The sequence below is a fragment of the Rhinolophus sinicus genome, linkage group LG02, assembly GCF_036562045.2.
Source record: "Rhinolophus sinicus isolate RSC01 linkage group LG02, ASM3656204v1, whole genome shotgun sequence".
NCBI classification, from domain to species: Eukaryota; Metazoa; Chordata; class Mammalia; order Chiroptera; family Rhinolophidae; genus Rhinolophus; species Rhinolophus sinicus.
The window spans coordinates 102,886,378-102,911,525 of NC_133752.1; the positions used below are offsets into that span (position 1 = coordinate 102,886,378).

Consider the following 25,148-nt stretch of genomic DNA (forward strand, 5'->3'; position numbering starts at 1 on the left):
TCTGCGTCTCCATGGCGCTTAACAGATACAGGCCTGGTTCTCCTACGACAATTCACTGTCATCATGTGACCTCCCAATGTAAAGGGCCATGCCTGGCACGTCCTTCATAGCAGTTGTTCTAAAAGTTGTGGACTGGATTTGTTTTAAGCAAACGTGGTAAGACACGTAGACATGAAAATGATCTTCGTGAAGGAAGACTCACAGAACCATGGCAACAGGAGGCATGGCGTGCCACGAGGACCAGCTGGGGAAACCCAGGGCCAATCAGGAGGCAGAACGGGCAGGAGGACAGCACAGTCCAGAGCCTTTACTGTTTTGTTTTGGTTTGGTTTGTTTTTTTGCAGGAGAGAATTGGTGAGTAAGCCTAGGATTGGATAGTTTGAATAATTTTGGCAGGCTCTGGGCTACAGTGGTGGTCCCTCATTATCCAGCATCGCCCTGGGATGATTCAGGGCGCGGGAATATTGATTTGGTGTGTGAGAGTTTGATAAAGGAGGTGGTTGGGAATGCGGGCCCTGGACTGGTTCCTGGTAGATCAAAGGTGTGCTCACCAGGGAGTTGTTTGTTATCCCTAGGAATTAGAGACAGCAAATGCCAGAGCATCAAGAATATAGAGCGAATCAGAAAGTCTATGCAGTACAGCAGGTAGCATGGTGCGGGTGTCGTTACCTCATGGAGGGTTAGTTATACACGAGGTCAGACAATTAAGTTCGTGAACTCATCCCAGAAAAAGTGCTACCTGCCTCATTGCTAAATATCGCTATGGTCACCTTCAAAGTACTCCCCTTGGGAAGCTATGCACCGATGCCAGTGCCCAGTCTACCTTTCAAGCCATTCTGGAACTCTTTTTCTGGATGGACATCAGAGCTGTCGTCGTATTACCCTGGATGTCCTGAATGTCACCAAAATGTCTTCCTTTCAATATTTCCTTTTTCTTTGGGTAAAGAAAGAGGTCATTGGGGGCCAGATCAAGTGAGTAGGGAGGGTGTTCCAATACAGTTATTTGTTTACTGGCTAAAAACTCCCTCACAGACAGTGCCGTGTGAGCTGGTGCATTGTCGTGATGCAAGAGCCATGAATTGTGGGCAAAAAGTTCAGGTCATCTAACTTTTTTATGCAGCCTTTTCAGCACTTCCAAATAGTTGACTTGATTAACTGTTTGCCCAGTTGGTACAACTTCATAATGAATAATCCCTCTGATATAAAAAATGGTTAGCAACATCGTTGCAACAAGTTTGCAAACTTAATTGTCAGATCTTATGTGTGTCTGTCTCCCCACTTCCAACTCTAAACATTATGATTTATCCTTTTTGTAGGAGGTGTGTAGAGCAGGTTTTTCTTCGTACATAAAGGTGATAATAGCATTTGCTCTTTCCTCTCCTCTAAACATAATGAAATATTGCTAAGTAGAATGTATTACCACCAATAAGCGATCCAAAGCTGAGGCCACCCTCTGTCTACAGGGGGTAAATTATTTCTCCAACCTGGTAAATACAGCCCCTAGGGAGGTGCCTTGTCTGGAGGTCTTCTGCTTAATGTAATAACAACATGGGTTATGCTGTTTTTCCTCAAAAAGGAGAGGCCTTAGGGTTTCGTAAAATCTCTGGACCTGGAGTCAGCCAACTGCCAAGCCTCAGCCTTCTCCTTTATCAAGTGAGGGGGAGCCAAGGTAGATGGTTTCGAATGTTCTCCATCACCTCCAAAATTATTTATTCTAATGGTTCCCGAAGAACTGTTAGACCAGGATGAAACAACAGGTTAATCTTCTGGGAGGAGGCCTGGCTTCTGGCAAATTCCATCACACATTCCTCAGTTACTTTTCCAGATGGCATCTCGGGTAATTCAGGACATCCTCTGGGTGACTTGATTTTAAGAGACTCAGATGAGTCACACGAAACATTTGGCCCCTTGAGAAACTAATTAAGACACTCCCTGCCTCAAACTGCTTTTCCGTCTGTTTAGCTTTTGTAGGAAAATAATGAAGAAATTATGATGTCACAGGAAGACTTGATATTTGCCCTGTTTTCCGGTTGACATCCCCAAATGAAATGACTTAAATATAAAAATAGAAAGCATGTTGCCTTTTTAAGAACCATGCATTGGGAAAAATTGAGGTACCTGTCTTATATCCTTCCTTTTATGACACATTTTCATGAACTTCTGTCATTCCAAGTTCTGTACTTGGCTTTTTGGGGTTTCCTTTTCCTGAAAATTTCATGTCCCTGGTCAGTATTCTTCTTACAATGTGCCTTTCTTTCTGATTAAACTGCTCGGTTCCAGGAATGTGATGTGGCTCATTACAACTTCCATGAATTTTGTGTTTTTAGAATGTTCTTTCTGTTCTCTTTCATCACATACAAATTCTACAGCTTTTTAAAACCCTTTCTTTTACAGATGTCACTGATTTCTGTTTCTTCTGAAAACTGTAAGGCCTTATAGCCAGTAAGTCATGGATATATATATATGCCCAAAAAAATGTATACACATTTTAAGAAGGAAAAAACAATTAAAATGGTAATAATATACACCGATAACAAAAGATGAATACAAATCACGTTTGACTTCTGCAATTACAAGAGGTGCTCAAAGTGGTTACCATTAGCATCCAGACACTTCTGATTATGGTGAACTACTGCTTGAGCAACATTGACCAAAGTGTCCATTTGTATACATTTTTTGGCACCCCTGGTTTGTGTGTGTGTGTGTGTGTGTGTGTGTGTGTATCTATCTCCTTATATTTTCCAATGTTGCTTTTTATTTTTGCACTTTCTTCCCAGTGTGATCATAGTGCCTTGAGAGAAGGAACCATATGTAATATTTCTTCCCCATCATTCATAGAATTTAGTCTATCACAGTGCTTAATAAACACTGTTTTATTAAAATTTCCTTTTCTGGGGATATATATTTTTCTTTAATCATTCAAGATTCAGAAAATTCAATTCAGTTCCATAAATGTTTTTATGTTTTACCCTATGCTGAGAGCTGTGGGTGAAAAAAATGGAGTAAGTCTTGTGCCTGTTCTTCGTGAGTTTACAATCGATCCGGGGCAGATAAGGGATGGGTAGCTTAAGGGGAGAAAAGGGAGTGGGGCATAGGTTTGTACAGAATTGACTTTAGTAGTTTGTAAACTGACAATGCTGTGATACAAAGGCAAAGGCTATGACACATAAATAACAGCAGGGGCTCCCGTGGGAAAATAGTAACTGGGAAGAAGCAGTAAAACGAAAATAGTTTCCTAAAACTTTCATCAGCCTGTCTCTTGGGCCCATAAACTTTGCTTCTTATTCTTGATGTAATATTATGGGAAATTCTACTATATCCATAATCTAATTTAAGTCCAAAGAAGATGCAATGGTATGGTTAAATTTAGTATTTTGTCAGGTGTCTTCTAATTTTCACACTTCACGCTCAATGAAATTATAATTGATAATCATCTTATAAATAAGAACAAATCAACATGATGTCAAAAATTGTCTCAAGTGTACCAAGAAGGAGATTTTTAATTATTTTGAAACTAGAGCTGGGCAAGGACTACTACTGACGGAGCTACGTTATTTGGAACGCTGTGCAGCTAGAGCTGTACACTCTGTTTACCTAAAATGTAAACTTAAGATTTTCCCCTATTAGTACTCTACCTTTATGTAAAAGAGCTACATAGATTGGTAAGAACTTTTGGACAATGTCAGAATATGACAACACTGCAGAATGGGTTCAGCTTAATGTCCTATGTCTTGAATGTTGACAATTTAATGGATGGTCACTGAGGTTCACAGGTAACTTTTGAATCAGCAACAAAGACTGAATTATGTTTAGCATGCTTTTGGAGTTCTGTATTTTATTGGCCACCTAACAATAGTCACTGCAGAAAGCCTTGAATGGCCAGACTGCCTCTGAATCTTTTCACAAAAGAGGCCAGGATTGGAAGTCAGTGACTCCAGGTTCTCACGCTGGGTTTATTACCTCCTACCTGTGAGACCTGGGGCAGTAAACTGATTGGCCTACGTTGGTAAAGCAAGGGGATTGGACTTGTGAGTCTCTTATTCTTTATGTTTTGTCTTTATAATTTATACCATAACTTCATTCAGTAGGATTTCAGGGTATTTCTAATATGCAGAAGTCTAGTTCACAACACAAAACAAATAAAAGGCATAAGATCAGAAATAACAAAGAGTTCAAAATAACCAACAAAATGACTCAATCCCACTCAAGCGTGAGTCACAGTAAATGCAAATGAGACCAGGCAGGTGTTCCAGTTTCTATTGCTGTATAAAACCCATTCCTCAAATTCAGTGGCTTTAGAGCAACAACCATTTTATTGCACTGTTTGTGGGGCAGAGGTTTGGGGAGGGCTCAGCTGAGTGGTTCTTCTGGCCACATGATGTCCGTGCAGGTTGCTCTGTGCTATTGAGCTGGCAGGCGGGCTCATCTGGACAGTTCACTACAGCTTTGTTCACGTGCTGGGCCCTCGGGCAGGCATGGCTGCAGCTGGACTCCACGGCCACAGTCACTGCAGTGCCTATATATGGCCTCTCCAGTGTGACAGTCCAAGTCTTACATGGTCACGCAGGGCCTCCAGAGAGTGTTTCGACAGACCTGATGGAAGTGGTGAGACTTCCTGTGACCTGGTCTCAGAGTCCCAGGATATCACTGCCAGTGGATTCGATAGGTGAAACAAGTCACTAAGGCCCAGATTGAAAGGGAAAGGAATTAAACTCCAGCTCTCAAAAACAGGAGAAGCAAAGGATTTGTGGCCATGCAAAAAAAAGTATTATTATTTTTCTTTCATTTTTTAAATTATTGTAGTAGAATACACATAGCACAACATTTACCATAACGCTTTGAAGTGTACAGTTCAGTGATACTAAGTACATTCACACTGTCATGCAACCATCACCACCATCCATCTCCAGAACTGTTTTCATCTTGCAAAGCTGAAATTTCGTGCCCATTAAACAGTAACTTCCCACTCCGCCTTTCCCCCAGCCCTTGGAAACCACAATTTTGCTTTCTGTCTCTATGAATTTGATTTCTCTAGGAACTTCAAACAAGCGGAATCATATAGTATTTGTCTTTTTGTGACTTATTTATTTTACTTAGCATAATGTCCTCATGGTTTCTTGGTGTTGTAGCATGTGTCAGAATTCCCTCCCTTTTTAAGGAAGAATAATATTCTGTTATACATATATACCATCTTTTGTTTGTTCATTCAACCATTGATGGACACTTGTGTTACTTCCACATTTTAGCTATTGTGAAAAATGCTGCTATGAATATAGGTATACACTTGGGCCATTTTTAATCTAGTAGAACAGAGGACATCAATGAGTGTGAAATAAGGAAACTCCAGTAAAAACGCAGTGAAAATGACTACTCTCTGTTGGTCTCAGTGTTAGTGAGATGATTGGGATTGGTAGGTCCTGGAGCTGGGAGTCTGGAATGTGGGTCTGATCTAAAGTAGCAGCCACCATTAGTGCCAGCAGCTCCCGGTCGTGTGGGAATGTGCAGCCAGAGTGCCCAATTTTCTGTTTCAAGAGAAATGGGCATTATAGATTTTTATGTGAACTTACCCAATTTTGTAAGTGTTATCACCTAAACTTAATTTTTTTTTTTTAAAGATTGTGCAAGTCAAATAAAAGTATCTATGGAGTATATAATTTGAGATCTCTTCCTAAAACACACCAGTCAGTAAAGATAGATAAAAGACTGATATCATGGCCTACCTGTTTAAATAGTGTAGACCAGGGATCAAACTTTTTCCTAAAGGAGCAGATACTGCTTATCAGAGGCTTTGGGGAAAAAATTAATTAGCATAGACTTTCCTTTTTCCTTCGGGGTGCTCATTCTCCAAATACTTTCTTGAGCTCAGTATTGATTCCCATTTTACTATAATGTGATTGTAGTCCAAATGGGAAAGCCCAGAATACAGGGTCTCTAAGTGGACGTTGAAATTAATTTGAAAATATGAGAATTTCTTTAGGCATGCTCTGATTTTTGATCAATTCAGTGATTCTATAAATGTGACCCAAACATTTATAACAGAAAAATATTATGTACTTGAGGTACATTACTTCTAAAATTCCAACAATTCATTAATCTATTTAAGCAATGCATATTCTCTTTTAAATTGGACATCTTAACTGTTTATTTGTTCAAGTTCGGTTAAAGGATTTGCTTCTATATCATAAACTGGTATTTCAACCACGGTTGTCTTACAAATGTAGGGGGTAAAAAGTGGGACAATCAAGAGAGACAAAGAAAGAAGCAAAGAATTACATGCCAGTGTCTCCCAAAGTGAAAGTTGTTTCTCTTATGGAGAAAAAAGACTTCCATCTACCCCCAAAATGGTTGAATCATGCTTTCACACATCACTGAAAATACTGTGTGTTAATTCTAACAGAAAACCAAACCCTTGATGACAGAATTCTCGGTGAAGTCGACCATTATTTCTCGCTATGCCTTCACGACGGTTTCCTGCAGAATGCTCAACCGAGCATCTGAGGACCAGGAGATTGAGTTTCTGATGCAGATTCCAGCCGCAGCCTTCATCACCAACTTCACTATGTAGGTGACTCATGGTCAGAGACCCTGGAACAAAGATTTCTATGTGGGGAGGTCAGGGTGAGCCTGAGATGCTGTGTGGCCCACAGTCTTTGGCTCTGAGAATTTATTTTCCAGTGGATGGTAAACGGGTCAGAAGGCTGATTTCTTGTTCCCCTCCCTCCTTCCTTCCTTTTTTCCTCTCTCCCTTCCTTCCTCTCTCCCTTCTCTCCTTTCTTCTTCCTTCCCTCCTTCCATTCCCCCTTTTTTTCCCCTCTTTCTCTCTTTCCCTCCAATAAGTGGGTCCCCATTCAGGGCCACACACACTTCCAAGTGATTGTATACTTCTGTTAAAAAGACAGTACTGCTCTCCTCCAGAAATTCTATAATAATAACAATAAGTAAAAAAATCAATAAATCAGATATTGTCAGACAGTAGCAAATGCTATAAAGATGGCAAGTAGGATTGAGAGGGCTCGTTTAGGTCGGGAAATCAGGGAGGTGGCTCAGAAGAGACGATGTTTAAGTTGAGATCTGAATGATAAGACAGCCTGAAACCTTTGCTCGGCAAGACATATTTCTTCTTTTCTTCTGAACTAACCAGTAAAGATCTGCAAAATAGGGTAGGTGTTTGGTCTGAATTTTACGCCTGAGCACGATTCACGTTGGTGAATCATCATGGAAGTTGGTTTGCATAGATCTGACTTCTTCCTGGAGAATCACAGAGGCATCCTGGGTTGGGTCTTACCATTTGGATCGGTTGAAAATTGCCATAGAATGAAACGAGTGATTCAAGGGTAGTGCCCGATCTAGAATATACTTGCATAGCTAAGAGGCAAGTAAAAATATTTTCTAGTGTTTTCATAGTTATGAGATCCATGTTTAAGTTTGTCTCGGAAGTGCAAGCTGGTAACACAGCTGTCTCTTGTGTTTCAGGCTTATTGGAGACAAGGTGTATCAGGGAGAAATTACAGAGCGAGAAAAGAAAAATGGTGATAAGATAAAAGAGAAAAGGAATAAAACCACAGAAGATAATGGGTAAGTGCCATTTAATTAAGAATTAATCCATTTTCTACCTCTTTGTCTGGCCATCTTGATCTCTTTCCTTCCTTTAAGTATTTTTAAATTTTTTTATCATCATAATAATTAAATATACCTGGTTAACAATATAGTAGATAAGGGTTTATAATAAAAAGGAAGATTTTAACACTCCCATTTACCAGTACTCACTTCCTAAAACATTCACTTCTAATAGTTCTGTAGTTTTTTGTAGTTACCTCCCTAACTGTAAATATCATGATAGTCTTGCTTTTTAAAAGTTTCTTGATAAAACTCAGACATTATCTGTTGATTCTCTGCTATGAAGACAGAGGCTTTAGCATAATTACAATAGTCCCATTTTCCCTCTTGTATTCCAAAATTTTACATTATTATTCCTTCTTCTTCCATCAATTTGAGCAGTTACACTGTCTTACATGATAACATTATACCGTCTTCCTTGATAACATTCCCTCTCTTACACTTCATCCTACCTTTCCAATTCCATTTCAAGCACCTGTCTTTTCTTACCTAATCATTTATTTTTGCATTGTCAGAGTTACTAACATTTAAATTCTGATCTGTCACAGTATTTGTATTTTTGGTTTTGTTTATGAACTGAATCTAAACATTGAAAACCAGTAAATAGCGTTTATTTTTTGATCATACATAAATGAGGTTAACTGCAGAGCCACCTAGTACTAAGATTTTATTTCCCTCGCTACCAGCCCCTTTGAAGGAAAATGACCTTAGTATCTAGGTAAAATGAGAACGTGTAAACCTGTTTGGTTCATTAATGAAAGGATGTAGTTTTGAGAAAGCTTGTTTTCTAAAATCATAGACTACCAGAAACTTTGCTGTTAGAAATCCTACTAATGAGAATGGAACACATGAGTCATGGGTTCACTTTAATACAGAAAACAACCACGCTCCACAGCTTCAGATAAGAGGTTATCGGACACGAAAGTCCACATTTATCTTAATTTTGTAGTTTCTAAGAACAAACAAACTTGAGTTTGTTTCTCAGTCCTGGCTGATACTAAATGCTTTACTCACAGCCTTGCTTTTCTGTGAGTCTCCAAACACTGTTTCATTTAATTTTACCTACACTCCACCCTTTCTCCCATCCTATAATAACCCTGTGTCCTTCTTTGTTTGGCAGGGTACTCCATGATGCCTCTGGTACATAGTTTACCTTGCCACAGCAGGTTATTAAAACCTAACTTTGTTAGACTCTAAGTGGATCCCAAGTGGTCTTTGTTAGATGTACTGTATCAGCATTATCTTTTTCTACAGTTCATAAATTGTTCAGAATCATGCCACAGTTTAGTTTAGTTAGATCACAACATATACATGTCTGGTTTTCCTGGAGTTTCTAATTGTCTTTCTTATGAGATAAAACAATTTTGTCCGTCGCTATTAACATCTAGCGAGACACATAACTCATTTGAAATGGTGACTAAATGAAGAGCTGTGACCAAGTTTTTGCAAGCAGTGACATCCATGTCATTGCCAAACGTAACTGGAAGGCATCACTGATTGGGGAGGGACAGCCTGATTCCAGAGCTGTTAGACATGGAAGAATGGGTGTCTCCAGCTCCATGGAAGAGTGTCATTGCTTTACAGCCTTGTCACGTAATGTTTACCCTGGGACATCTTTTCATTTACTTTTCTTTTTTTAAATTTATATTTTATAAAGTTTATTGGGGGGACATTGGTTATTAAAGTTATATAGGTTTCATGTGTACAATTCTATAATACATCATCTATATATTGCATTGTGTGTTCACCTTCCATCATCATATATTTGACCCCCTTTACCTTCTTCTACCACCCCCTCTCCATCCTTTACCCTCTGCTAACCACTAGGCTGTTGTCTGTGTCTATGATTTTTTTATTTGTTTGTTTGTGTTGTTCATTTGTTGCTTTCAGTTTTATCCCACATAAGAGTGAAATCATATGGTTCTCGAATTTTTCTGCCTGATTTTCATTTTCATCTAGGTTGGTTTCATTACTTCTTGTATTCCATATCTTTCTCTTTCTTGGTTCTCACCTTCACCTGCTGGAGTGTATTCTGAAGTAACTGCCTTAAAATGGGCGTGTGAGAGGCAAACTTTCCAAGACTTTGATTAAAATGTTGACCGTGTATTAAATTTAAGATTCATAATAATGTACCCTCCAAACTTGGAAGACATTGCTCCAGTGCCTTGCAACATTCAGTATTACTGATGGTGCATCTAATGTGGTCTAGTACCATTCCTTTTATTTGTTTTCTCTGCCTGACGTTCTGAAATTGGACAATAATGAATTGAAGTGTTAGTCTTTTTTCATTCATTCTGCTTAGCTCTCAATGAAACGTTTCCCTCTTAACACTTGCAACAAACACTGTGTCTCTTTTCAGCGCTGGGAAAAAGGAGTGTAGGAAGTATGTCATCTTAGTCATTCATTTATATGTGGACTTGGAGTTCTCCTCCCTATCTTTGGTCCCCCTTCTCATTCCCACCTTGTGGTGTCCTCCTGAACCAGAGCCTGCAGTGTCTCTGAAATTCTGCAGACAGTTTGTTTCTCTTCTTTGCTATAGTCCCTCCCTATATAGTCTGAGCTGTAGAGTTCTTGCTGTACTGAATCTCCAAGTCTTCCAGAAATGTTTTGAAATGTCCCAACAGCTGAGAGTTGCCCCTACCCTACTTATTCTTTCGGTTTAATCCTGTACTCTCCCGCTGATGGTCAGTCTGCCATCTTGAAACAGAGAACCCTCACTCTGAGTCTCCTAAACACATCCACCAAACTTCACCAAGATATAAAACCTCACGTAGTAGCTATTTCAAGTTGTGTAAAACATCAGGTTCCTTTGGCCATCCCTGCAAAGAGGAGAATGCAATTCACATTGTGACCCCAAAGCTCTCTTTTCCAGCAGTTCACCTATTTCAGTGTCCCCTTTCCCCTTTGCCCCCCTCAGTCTGACTCAGGGAGAGGGAGGAGAGTTCAGTAGTGTTTGAATTCTCTACTTTTCAGTATTCTTTGCACCTTTGCAACCTTGCTCTAATGCAGGCTTTTATCTCTCTTCCCAATGCTAACTTTTATTTTTCATTTCTAAGGACCCTCACAGAGTGTTTGGTGTACCCCAAGGGGACTCGAGGGAACCTGGCTTTCTCTGACCCTCTGTTCCCTTTTCTTTTCCTTGCAGGGAGAAGGGGACTGAGATCTTCAGAGCCTCCGTAGTGATTCCCAGCAAGGACAAAGCTGTCTTCCTCCTCAGTTATGAAGAGCTCTTGCAGAGACGTCTGGGGAAGTACGAGCACGTCATCAGCGTGCGACCCCAGCAGCTAGTGGGGAAGCTGATGGTGGAGGTGAATATTCTGGAGAGGTCAGGCATCGCGTCGCTGGAGGTGCTTCCTCTACTCAACAGCAGACAGAAGGGCAGCGGGAGGGCGGAAGGTGAGTGGTTCTTGCTGGGTATCCTCAGGTCTTCTGGGGTAACTCAGAGCAGGGCGCTGGCCTTAGAGAAATCTATAAAACGCATGACACCCCTTCAACAAAGGCTCTGAGTGTTTGCGGGAATCTGAAAGATAGCAACAAAACAAAGACAGTGCCCTGTACAGTGTGTGTGTGTGTGTGTGTGTGTGTGTGTGTGTGTGTGTGTGTTTAAAGCCAGCCTCTATCAGAAGATTTAAAAAGGTTTAAACCATTTGCCATAGTAATCTCACTTCTGGGAACCTAACCGATGTGAAACAGCTAAAATATTGGGAATGTTACATACATGAACCTGTTTGATAATGTTTGTAGTAGCAAGAACATTCCTTCATCCTAAATATTCAACCATACGGACGTGATTAGGAAAAGATGGTTATACACACAACTCAGCATGTGATAGGGGGAAAAAAGACACAACTGTACATACCATATAATGTTAAATATGTTATAGAGCTGACAAAAGACTAGAAAGTTATTTAAAATAATCATTTTGTATTAGGGGTGAGGGATGGTGGGATCATTTTCTTAAAATCTATGTTTAAAACTACTAGTTTATATTAAATATTCAGTTGCGTGTGCCTTATCCTATAATACCCGTAAGGCTTAATGTCACATTGGGTAGCAAGACAGCTGTGTCAAAAAAATTGCACCAGGATCAGAATGACAAGATTTCAGATTGTTGTGATGTTGAGGTCAGGCAAATGTTAAGTGACAAGTGAACGTGCAGAATCTTAATTCAACCCCTGTGATTGCAAGGAGCGTGGCCCAAGAAGGCTTCTTGTGCACGAACATTTAGGAATGAATATTTAGGAAGGAGAGTGGAGGAATGAGTTGACAAGTAGGATAAGAGAACATTGTGAAAATAGTCCAGACTTGGAGTTGGTCTATAGAAGAATAAACAGTATGGGAAGTATACTTACCTCACCAGCACACAGTTTAGTTAATGACTCTCCACACGATACGGAATTTACCCTCAAACACTGGAGTGTGTCTGGTCTGTGAGGGACTCAGGTCTTTTGATATATGTTGACTCCAAACACCGAGTTTGATCCTCTCAATCCAGATCTAATTTGAAAAGTTAGGAATATTGTCAAGGTACCTGACATTCAGAAATGGCATGAGATACAATACACCACTCTTATGCCATATAGGCAGCCCCGTGTATGGTTAACGGATTCTAGTTCAGTTATTAACTGTAACGTTGAAAAATACTACCTAGACCCTGTGAGATGCAGCTTGCATGTGGGCCAAACAGGGGTGATAACTATCTCATAGGGTCATTGGGATGTGTTAGTATGTGTGACGTGCCTGGGCCAGAGTAAGAGCTTAATAATTGTTAAATATTGTTATTATCATTATTATCTTATACGTACTTTTTTCCTTTGCAAATCTTATCTCCCCAATTAGATCGTAAGTGATTTGGAAGGCAGGTCTTTGTCTAATTAACTTTTGTCTCCTTACAATGCCTTTTAAAGAGTAGATAGCTAAGTAAGTGTCTGCAAATTAGAGATGAAAAGCAAAAAACAAACAAAAAAAACCAAAAACCAAAACGACTAACAAAAAATGATTTTAAATTTCATTTTTTCCTGATCATAACTTATAGGGAAATTTTTCTATGTACAACTGTGTGAAGGAAATATGTTTGCAGGGGAAGAGTCTGAGAGTTGGTAGGGTCTCAGAAAGGGCACAGCAGCTGTGCAGTGTGTCTGGGGTTTATGTCCAGGGCTTGGTAGGTGTGTCCAGGCCCTTGGCAGGCGATTCTGAGGGTAGTTTTACTGCAGTCATGAGACGTCTATGTTTTGCCTTGTGTAGAACCACTGACTCTTCCGAGATTGTGGTGCGTGTGTTGTTTGGAGGGGTTATGAATTATGATCGTTGGCTGAAAAGTTGCTTACTTTTCAGGGCCTGAGAGAATCTCAGAGGAATTTTTCCAGACCATTGATCTCTTGGGAACTGTTTATTTTTAAGGAAATTGTTTTCCTAGGTCTTCATAGCAGAGCAGACATTTTCCCTCCAGAGCATGGTGGTTTCCCAAGCATTTCCCCGGGCCAGGTGCTGTGGAGGGATTGCCTTTTTCTGCTCTTCATTGCCATCTTTCAGAGCTCAGCAGCGATTGTTTCTGCAAAATGGCAGCCTCAGCAGAAGAGGAACAGATGTTGTGATTTTGTCTGGACACTATTGCGTGTTTCCAAAAGAAATCCAGGGTAGAGATCAAACTAGACTCGGCTTTGCATCAAAACATGAGCTGTAATTGCGTGAATGTGGACCCCGGCCAGTACATTCCTCTGATAGGGCAGGCTCTGTTAAGAAGTCAGACTTCTGGAATTTCTCTAAGCAGATCTGTGACCACGGATGCATTTTCATCTTTAGGGTAGCAATTCTAGATAAGGATTGCTCCGTGCTAGATACTAGATTCAGCACTTGCCTGGATCAATATCTTGTTCAATCTTTGTAACAACCCTCTTAGGGAGCTTTTGTAAAATATTGAGGTGGTGAGTTCAACTTCCAGTCTCTCCCTAGTTCTCTGAAAATACCAAAAGAGGCTAAAAGCAATATTACCTATCTTTGCCCCAGTTTGCTTTTCTGTTGTGTCAGAATTGGGCCCACGGCTATGGAATCGTAGATTAATGCGGTCCTTCTCAATCTGTAAACAAATTCTGTGAGGTGTGATCTGGAAGCCAAAAGGCATAATAAACCCTCTGGATTATTAAAATAGTTAACTTATATACTCAAAGCGTATGTGACTTACGTAACTCATGGCTCAGAACCTACAAGATGACAAACTGGTGCGCAGTGAAAGGGCAAGACTCTCTCTCTCTCCTTTGTCCCCCACACCCAGCTCTTCTCCCCTAAAATATTTTGATGATTTATGGCCTCAGTAGAAAGAATGTTTGAAATTCAGACTATCCTGGAATATATTTGGGATGTGTGGTCATCTAAAGGCAAACACTGAGCTCTATATTCCATCTATGTGATTGGTTCAAATTCAAGGGTGGTTATTTCACTCTCTGTGTTAAAATCTCAAACTTCCTATTGTCCCATAGCCCTAAAAGTAGTATTTCCACTATCCCCACCCCCCCTTTTTTTTTAACAGGAAGTTTTATCATTTGTGATGATATCCCTGATAGCTAGGAGTAAAATAAAATGAGATAAACAAAGTAAGAAATAAAACCTTGCCTGTTTTATCCAGTAGCTCGCAAACCTGGCTAAACCCTAAGTCACCTTGAGAGGTCAAAAAAAAAACAAACAAACACAAAAACACAAAGAAATATAGACGACTGGGTTCTCCCTCAAACACTTGAATTAGAATTTCTTAGGGTAAAGCCTAACTCGCTGTATTTTTGGTTGATATTCTATGAATTTATATGAGACACTGAAAAAAAAAAGAGTGCTTTTAATATGTTTATTTATTTGTAAAATTAAAGAATAATGCTGAATATTTTTTCTACCACTAAAGAAGTATGGTGCTATCTGACTTTAATAGTTTAGCCTTTATATTCTTTGCCTTCTTGAAAAGCAGTTTTACTGAGATTTAGTTTATATAGCATAAAATTTACTCTTTTTAGGTGCACAATTCCCTGATTTTTGTACATTTGTAGAGTTGTGCAACCATCACCACAGCCTAATTTTAGAACATTTCCATCACCCCACAGAGATGCTTGTACCTCTTAGCTGCCACTCCTGGTTCCCACCCTAGCCCCAGGCAACCATTAAACCACTTTCTGACTGTAGATTTCAGATAACTACATTTTTAAAAAGCAGCCCAGGTCGTCTGATCCTCAGTAAATGTTGGGAACCCTTACTCTGGACTTCCCAGCAGAATTTAGGGGTGTTAACTGTGTCTGGATGTTGACCTCCTGAAGCAGCTTATAAATTAAACAGGATTAATTCTTTAATTTCCCAGACCCTGAGAATAATCTGACTTTTGATCTTTATTAAAATGTGTATCATTCCTCTTTTCTACCAACACGTTTTTACCAGTGGCTACAGGCCAACACAGAATTACTCACACAGTTGGTGGGAAATAACCTTGTCTCATGCCCAACTTCTCACCAACCTTGAGATGGACAAGTATTGACAGGCCGTCTCAGTGGAGTTGGTGCAGTCCTTCTAACACCGTCTCAAGCTCATTAAACTAAGTGTCCCATCTTCTTTCGGAAAAGGCAAACATGATCGTTCAGCACATTTTTGGTTTCAAAAGAGCTTCTCTACTTCCCTGCGTTCCCACCATGGCTTCCTGAGCCTGTGGGAATTGTCCCTCTCCTGCTCTTTCCACTCTCCCCACCACTGTGAGAGAAGAGGGTCCCACCTCTGGAAGCCTGGCTTATGTCCACATTCATCCTGGCTGTCTCACACAGCCTTGGCTTCTTGTTTTCAAGCTTATTTGGCTTTCATTCCTACCACTTTGTTCCCTAAGACTTCTCCTGGGCTGCTACCTCTGTCTCCAAGCCTCCCAGCTAGAATTCTCAAGCAATCTCAAGTCCTTGTTTCTGTCAAAACTAAGGGACCCATGTGACATCACCCTAATTTGACATAAAAAGGAAATTTTATTTTCAGGAACGAGGAGACTTTCATAACTGTCTTTGTGTTCTCCCGGTGTCTGGTTATCATTGACCATGTGTCACACTGAATATAGTAGAAAGGTAGAATATCGACTTGTGCTCTTTGAAAAAAAAACAAAACATTTTAAAAAGATAACCAACAGAATGGGAGAAAATATTTGCAAATCATATATCAGATAAGAGTCTAGTGTCTGGAGCGTATAAAAATTCTTCAACTCAAACACAAAAATGTAAACAACCCAATTAACATATGGACAAAGGACTTGAATAGACATTTCTCCAAAGCTGATATACAAATGCTGACAAGCGTATGAAAAGATATTCGAGAGCATTAGTCATTCTGGAAATGCAAATCAAAACCACAATGACATACCACTTCACACTCACTGGGATGGCTATAATAGTAAAAAAAGAAACAGAAATGGAAAATGTATTTTGGCAAAGATGTGGAGAAATTGGGACCTTTGTATATCGCTGGTGGGAACGTAAAGTGGTACAGCCACTGTTGAAAACAGTTTGGTGGCTCCTCAAAAGTTAAACATAGATTTACCATATGACCTAGCAATTTCTCTTAGTATATACACAAAAGAATTGAAAACAGGTACTTGTACCTGAAATACTTGAATTGAAATACTTGTACGTGAATGTTCATAGCAGCGTTGGTTACAATAGCCAAAAGGTGCAAGCAGTCCAAATGTCCATCATAGATGAATGGATAAAGAAATTGTGGCCTATCCATGCAATGGAATATTAGTCATCCATACGAAGGAATGAAGCACTATTGACACAAGCTACAACACGGATGAACCTTGAAAATATTATGCTACGTGAAAGAAGCCAGACTCAAAAGGTCACATGTTGTATGATTCCATGGATATGAAATGTCCAGAATAGATAAATCCATAGAAACAGAAAGCAGACTGGTGATTTCCAGGCCCTGGGGGAGGAAGGAACGGGGAGGCACTGCTGAATGGTTACAGAGTTTTCTTTGGGAGTGATTTTAGAACTGGATAGAGGTGGTGGTTGTCCAACATTGTGAAAGTACTAAACGGCACTGAAAATGTACACTTTTGAGTGGTTAATTTTATATTATATGAATTTTAGCTCAAAAACATAAAATGAAAAACATCACATTTTTGGTCATTAGAATCCCACTTCTTCAAGTGCCCTGGAAGCCATGTTTGCTGTGCTCTATAGGGGTCAGCTTTGCATCCTTTACATGCCTGGGAAGGCAAATAATAGGACTAGGTGGAATTCAATCTACGGTTTGCTTTTCAATTGTATCACCCCTATGTAAACTTCCTATACAATGTTGACCTTCAGATAATCTTAAGAACTGAGAAGCTTATTTAGAAAGAAGAGAACCATGCAAAATACAGTTTCATTGCCTTGGCTGGTGGAAGATGAGGTTGGTGACGCTGTAGCGGTCTTTGAGAAAAGGCTAGTAACCAGCCACATGTCCCGCCAGATCAAGTCACCTCTGACTGGAGACCCGCACAATGTCTTGTATTTCAGTAGATGCCCTAGAAGGGGTCGATTGAATCTGTTTTAAAATTTTACGTTTTTCTTTGCTTGGTCTGTGAACCTCATGACTTTGCCTTTTGTTGTCAAGTCTTTCTTAGAATTGTATTCTAGGCAGGTGGCATGGTGTCAGCCATAGAATGGGCGCTCACTGAGTATTTGTCAAATGACCTTAGGAATAATAACAAATTTCGTGGTTGACAATGAAAAGGCTATTAGGTTTTCAACACTTTCCTGGTTTAAGTTGATGAACTTTGTCAGCTCTCTTACTTTGTTGTGAAGGGAGGGATTAGGAGACAGAACTTGATTCCAAAGGATGGTTATAAAAATCTAGATCTCTTCTTCTTTTGCCAAGGTTGCTAGATAAAATACAGGATGCTCAGTTAAATTTGAATTTCAGATAAACAGTATGTCCCATGCAATATCTGTGACATACTTATACTAAAAAAAAAGGAAGAAAAGAAAAAAGAATCATTCGTTGTTTATCTGAAATTCAAATTCCACTGGGCATCCTGTCTTTTTATTTGCTAAATCTGGCAGCTCTGCCCTATTCAAGGGCTGCATTGTGACTGATCGCCCACCCAGGTCCAGTTCCCTGCTGCTCCGTGCTTTCCCCTCCCCCCATCCAGCCTCCACTCTGCAGCTGGAAGGGCATGGCCCTCTTTGGCCTCTGTACATTTGCCAGGAAACAATCTGGTTGTTATGTGAGGGTTTCCAGCTTTGTTCAGTGCAGAAATTATTCAGGTATGAATCATTTGGCTTCATAGTTGGGTTTGTTTGGTTTGGTTTTTAATACCGATATGAGAACCCATGTTATCTTGTTTGTTCTGACAATGGTAGTTCGGTCAAGGTCAACTGTGAGCAGGATGGCTCAGGGAGACCCGGAAGGGTGGCTTTGTCTCTTTAACTTGACATTGGTGAGCAACCTACTCTTTTCCGGGAGACCTCATCTGTTTCTTCCTTTTTCTGCGTCTTAGTTTGGTATGTGAGGTGGGATGTTGTCTGGGCATATGGCACTGTCCACCACAGCTGTGGCTGAAACCAGAGATGGGTCTAGGGCATGTGACACTGGTTACCAAGAGCATCTGCCACACCCACCAAAACACTTTCTAGGTGACCCTCTTGAAGGGCTCCTCTGTCCGCCTGCCAAACTGTGTACTGATGTGTTGAGTCATCTTCACGTTACACATTCAACAAGCTCGTGTTGAGTTCTCACCATGTTCCTGGCACTGTGCTAGACACTTGGAACCTACACATGACTACCACGTTGTCACTGCCCTTGAAGAACCAGAGTCGGCAATTTTTAATAATTAAAAAAAGTTTTTAATTGTGGTGAAGAGCACATAGCATTCAATTTACCATCTTGACCATTTCTAAGTGCACAGCTCTGTAGTGTTGACTTTTTTCATGTTGTCGTGCACCCAATCTCCAGAATTTTTACTTCTTCCCAAACTAAAACTCTATATCCATTCAATAACAACCCCCTATTCCTCTTCCCCCAGCCCCTGGCAACCACCATTCTGCTCTCTGTCTCTATGAGTTTGACTAGTCAAGGTACTTCATATAAGCGGAATCATACAATATTTGTCTTTTAGCGACTGGCTTATTTCACTTAGTATGATGTCCTCAAAGTTCATCCATACTGTGGCATGTGTCAGGATTTCCTTCTTTTTTATGGCTGAGTAGTATTCTGTTGTATGGATAGACCACATTTTGTCTATCCATCATCTGTGGATGGACATTTGCGTTGCTTCCACCTCTTGGCTACTGTGAATATGCTGCTTTGAACATGGCATGTAGGGTCTTCAAGACCCTGCTTTCAGTTCTACTAGAACAAAAGTGGAATTGTTGCATCATAGGGTAGTTCTATTTTTAATTATTTGAGGAACCGCCATACTGTTTTTCATATCGCTATACCATTTTACATTTATAGCAGTGCACAAGGGTTCTAGTTTTTCCACTTTCTCGCCAACAACTTGTTATTTGCTTGTTTTTTTTTTTTTTTTCTGATAGTAGCCATACTATTGGGACTGTTGAGTAGGCAGTTTTGAACAATAAAAAGAGCAAACCCTCTGTAAGGTTGAATCTATAAAATGACACCCAGGTTTTCTGAAGGATTGGGCTGTGTTTTGCCTGCAGGCACAAGGACAATATAGAGGAATTTAACAGAAACCTCTCCCCTCCTACTCCCTTGTTGCTCTAATGCTACTTTTGGTTCAGTTTCAAGTGCTTAGGGCATCTAGTACTGAGGTCCTCAATGGACATGAAATGATATCGGGAAGGGATAATGCATGTTTTTAGGGGTGAACTGCTTTTAGAATGCGTGAGTTAGTTGCTCTTGTTTTCATGCACATTTTCTCTGGGGAAGTCAATCAAAGAGGGAAAACTGAGCGTCAGTAATGTATTCTTTTAGGAAGAAAGAACATTGAATAAGTGGTGAAGAAACTGCTTTACTAAGAAATCTAGGCAAACACCACTTAACTGTAAAGTGATAGAGTTGAATTTGAACTCCTTTCACTGTAAATTTAAGTTATTATTCTATACTATATGTAGCTGCCATATCTGTAGAATGCTATTTTCCCAGAGGATGTAAAATACCAAATATCAATATAGGGAAGAAAACCCTCTTCCAGTAAGAAAACTATATATAATAGTGGACTTCTGAAGGTATTTAACCAAATTCTTTCTCATCTTCATTGTCTCACTTTACCCTGAGACCCAGCCAATATTTTTTTTCAATTGAAGTATAAAGGACATACAATATTATGTTAGTTTCAGGTGTACAACATAATGATGTAATAATATTTGTATGTATTGCAACTTGATCACCACAATAAGTCTAGTTAACACCCATCACAATGTAACAATACATCATACAGATTTTTTTTCTTGTTATGAGAACTTTTAAGATCTGCTCTCTTAGCAACTTTCAAATATGCAGCACAGTGTCATTAACTATAGTCACCGTGCTGTACATTACATCCCCGTCATCGTTTCTTTTAATACTCTGGTGATTTACTTGGATTCTGTCTGTATTGCTACCGTCAGAGATATTTGCCCAATTATTCTCAGTATTTTTGACTGCCCTGTATTTAAGAAATCTCCCCACTGAAGTCCAGGGGAGCAGGTCCATAAATAAACGTAGATAATTCAGCCACTTTTCCAAGGGGAAATGAGTGGACAGTGTTTGTGTGCAAATTCTTTTGTACAATCACCAGGTGTTGGCTGCTTTTCTCCAACAGTAGGGAACCCCAGGTCCACAGGAAACAGGGCAGGAAATCCCTCTGTCCACGGACTCAAAGGGGCGTGGCTTCCAGCTGATGTCCTTGGCTGTGGTTCTTTGCTCCTAAATCTTTTCACCTTTAGTTATGTTACATAGCAGTTGGCTTCCTTCCCCCTTCCGCCCCCCATGTGGTTGTCTAGGAGGAGAATGTTTATTTGTGAATAACATCCATGTTCCAGGACAAAACTAAAGACATATATATTGTTTTCTTCACCCTTCATACAAAATATATGAAGTGCCTGTCATTACAAAAGAGAACCAATGAGAGGAAAATTTAATCACACTGTATGCATGGTTCTTAACCTTATGTTAATTCCTTGGAGAATCTGGTGAAAGCTATGGACACTCTCTCCAGAAAGAAAATAAACACGTATGCTTTCATGCAAAATTATGTATGTAATTTCAGGGGATTCTTGGGAAGCTACTAACTGCATTGTACTTTATAGAGATTGTTCTGTATATAAACATTCTTGAATTTCTGTTATGAATGTTTATTGAAGTGTGCCTCTTATCCCCTTCAAATAATGATTATTTGTTTTTACCAAGCCCTCAGTGATGTAGAGAAACCCATTATGGTAAAATGTGACGTGTATATTATCGAAGAGTATTTTAAACTCACGAGTAACTTTTCATTCTAGTTAGGGAGAAAAAGAAGCTACTTCTGAAGGGGAAGAGGCTGGTGGCTAAGAAGTGGCGAACTGTGTCTTTATTGCTACCATCAGAGGTAGCTGTGTGCCACCTACTATGTGCCAGCCAGCAAGCTCAGTTCCTTGTATATGTGATCTTACTTAATTCTGACATTGATTCTAGGATGTGGATTTACTCCCGTTTAACAGATGTGGAACTGAGGCTCACAGATCTTAAGTCAGTCATTTTGAGTCCGTCAAACTCGAGAGCCCACTTTCTTCAGTGGTATGTGGCTTCTACCATAACACATATTTTCTTGTTTGAAAATACTGGGCTTTCAACAGGAAGAGAGCATCGTGGGGATGCTGGTGTCCTGAGAATGTACTGAGAATAATTGGGCAACTACCCTTTGATGGTAGCAACAAAGACACAATTCAAGCCAATCACCAGAGTATTAAAAGAAAGAGCCATTACTGAATATCACTGAGGACACACTGGAGGCAGTTGTGTGCCCCTAAAGGTTAGCTTGTGTGAGACCACAGGTGCCCGGATTAGAACAGGAAGATGACGTTAGAAGACTCAGCTTCCTCCAATTCAGACCAATTGCCACAGTTCACTCCTACTCCAAACCAAGTGGGCATGAAGGAAAACACCAACAGGAGGGAAAGACATGTGGGTTCTCATTGGAAAAGTAGGTCAGATTCTCCCACTTGGTTTGCTCCCAACCTCTTCCCTTGCCCTGTTCATTATCTTTAGAACACAACCCGTGACTGCTGAGGGCCCTGCTAATAGAGCTCATCATGCCTGTGAACTATTTTGTGGTGGTCAACAGTAAGGAAAAGCTGAATGGTATTATTCTGTTTTGGGATTTTGGTCAGTGATTGTGGGACAGCCTATACTATACTTCATTGACTAATTTTTTTTCCTCCTCAAATAAGAGAATTTTATTTGCTAGAGATATTACTCTGGAATTTTTCCCAGCCAAATTAAGAGAGGGAGTGGAAAATTTACTGGGTTTCATTGACCATGTGGTTCTTAATGGGTGGAAATCAGCCTCAGGAGCTAGGCCTCTTGGTGAGTGACCAAACTGAGAATCAACCCCCAATTTGGGCATATAAAATAGGCCCATTTAGAGGAAATGTCATGAATTTTCATCATGAACTAGTGAACATCAGAGGTCAGTAGGAAACTAAAATAATAATACACTACCCTTTCTCATGGCTTATATCAAAGAGCCTAGTCAAATGAATTATGAAGAGAAAAATTATACTTTTTAATCCCCAGTGCTTTCATTCAACCATGAATGGCGTTAATTCAGGGTAGTTGTAAAGAGCATTTCCATGAGAGATTGAAACAAGAAAAAGTAGGTACATGCTGACAGTATAAAGAGTCAGATCTAATTACAGTAATGTTCGAGGTGTGAAAATTAAGTTCACAAGTTCATCGTGGAAAAAGTGTTACATACCTCACTGCTGAATATCACTAATGTCACCTTCAAAGTACTCCCCTTGGGAAGCTATGCACCCACGCCAGCACCTAGTCCACCCTTCAAAGCAATTTTGGAACTTTTTCTGGAATGGCCATCAGAGCTGTCGTCATATTACCCTTGATGTCCTGAATGTCATCAAAATGTCTTCCTTTCAGTATTTCCTTTTTCTTCGGGTAAAGAAAGAAGTCATTGGGGGCCAGATCAGGTGAGTAGGGAGGGTGTTCCAATACAGTTATTTGTTTACTGGCTAAAAACTCCCTCACAGACAGTGCTGTGTGAGCTGGTGCGTTGACGTGATGCAAGAGCCATGAATTGTTGGCGAAAAGTTCAGGTCATCTAACTTTTTCACGCAGTCTTTTCAGCACTTCCAAAAGTAAACTTGGTTAACTGTTTGTCCAGTTGGTACAAATGCATAATGAATAATCCCTCTGATATCAAAAAAGGTTAGCAGCATCATTGCAACAAGTTCACGAACTTAATTGTCAGACATCGTAGAATGTTAAACTTAGAGGCCACTGAGTGCCACCCAATCACATACATCAAAGGCACGTGACCATTGTCTCTGTGCAGGAACCAGAATCACCTGAAAGTCTTGCTAGAAATAGGACTTCGGGGTCCTACCTCCAGAGTTTCTGATTCACGGTTTCTGGGTGGGCCCGAGAGTTTGTTTCTAGCAAGTCCCCCAGTACCGCTGAGGCTGCTGGTCCAGGACCACACCGTGAGAACTGCTCTACACCGTCCCGGTGGGTGACTGAGTCCCCCAGGGTTGGCTCCAACACTTCTAATGAGCTGAGCAGGGAAAGCGGCCTCTGCCAACAAGACATGTGTCTTAGAGGTTACTGATGCTGCACGAAAAGTGCTTCCCGGGAACTCTCTCCCTAGTCCGAGTTCCGCCAGCTGGAATTACTCTGAGTGCACCTAATGTATTCTGCTATCCAACTCCCAATGACTTTAATTTTTTTAAAAATTGGGGTATTCATGTAGAATAAAGTGTATGAATAATCTGACAATTAAGTTCATGAACTTGTTGCAACGATGTTGCTAACCTTTTTTACTATCAGAGGGATTATTCATTATGAATTTGTACCAACTGGACAAACAGTTAACCAAGTTTACTTTTGGAAGTGCTGAAAAGACTGCGTGAAAAAGTTAGATGACCTGAACTTTTCGCCAACAATTCATGGCTCTTGCATCACGTCAACGCACCAGCTCACACAGCACTGTCTGTGAGGGAGTTTTTAGCCAGTAAACAAATAACTGTATTGGAACACCCTCCCTACTCACCTGATCTGGCCCCCAATGACTTCTTTCTTTACCCGAAGATAAAGGAAATATTGAAAGGAAGACATTTTGATGACATTCAGGACATCAAGGGTAATATGACGACAGCTCTGATGGCAATTCCAGAAAAAGAGTTCCAAAATTGCTTTGAAGGATGGACAAGGCGCTGATGTCAGTACATAGCTTCCCAAGGGGAGTTCTTTGAAAGTGACCGTAGTGATATTGAGCAATGAGGTATGTAGCACTTTTTCTAGGATGAGTTTGCGAACTTAATTGTCAGACTGCACATTATGTGTACAGCTTGATGGATTTCTATATATGTACACACACAATCAGCTACTTCCAGGTCAAGAGTATTTCCACCACTCCAAAAGGTCGACTTATACTCTTTCCCAGTCATTCCTCACCCCCAAAGGTAACCACCATTCTACTCCAATTGCCGTGGACAAGTTGTGCAGCTCTTCAATTTTATATAAATAGAGGCATAGAAAATATTCTTTTGTATTTCATGCTTTACTCAAAATGACTATGAGATTCAACTGTGTTGTAAATATCAGTTCTTTCCTTTTCGTAGTATCCCAAGTTTGACATATTGTCATACATTTAATTCCCTGACCTTTCTTCTATTTTGTATATATTTAAGTTTCCTAATAATGTTAGCTAGCACGACTGCTTCCCATGAATCAGAATGGCACTGAGTACATTACATCACTTAATCTTTCCAATAGTGTGAGTTTGGTAGACCATTAATCCGTTTAACAAATGAGATAACCAAGGCTCTGTAACTTGCCCAAAGTCCCATAGACAATGAGAGGTAGAGCCAGTATTGAATGCAGGGCCTCCTCAGTTGTTCATGATCCTGAGTGCTTAGCTAGTGTGTTGTGCTTCTCATTCTTGGTGATTTGACAATAATCAGTGAGAGGTTGACTCCAGAGAACATGCAAGTTTCCTTCTAGTTCAAGGACTTTTCCATTTTTCAGCCTGTTTTCCTTCCCCTCCATCCCCCCATCTACCAGGCTGGTGAACAGGGGGCTGGCACTTGTCAATGTGTCATCGAGATTTTCCCAGTTCCGTCTTCAGATGAGCACCTCTGTTGGAAGCATAAGACCCTCCATACAGCTGTCGTTCTACAGGAATGAATGCTCCTATTTGCTGGCTCTCTGGTACCGCCCCCATTTCCTGCCCTTGCTAAGTACAAATAATAGAAGACTCAGGTCTGCTCTGTGGTTTCTGTTAAGGTTACACCTAAATGTTTCTGAAAAAGAATTGTCTGTTCTGTTGAAGAAAAGGTTTAAAATTCCTTTGTCTTTAATGACTAATAAACCCTCAGCAGAAG

General features: G+C 40.2%; 1 protein-coding gene across 1 annotated transcript in view; it reads left to right on the top strand.

The window, feature by feature from the left end:
- ITIH5 (inter-alpha-trypsin inhibitor heavy chain 5) overlaps nt 1-25,148 on the top strand; it is a 73,856-nt gene that overhangs the window by 11,516 nt on the left and 37,192 nt on the right. The window contains exons 3-5 of the mRNA XM_019738263.2: nt 6,398-6,561; nt 7,474-7,575; nt 10,763-11,013. Coding sequence (XP_019593822.2) covers nt 6,398-6,561; nt 7,474-7,575; nt 10,763-11,013 — 517 coding nt within the window. The remainder of the gene's footprint in view (nt 1-6,397; nt 6,562-7,473; nt 7,576-10,762; nt 11,014-25,148) is intronic.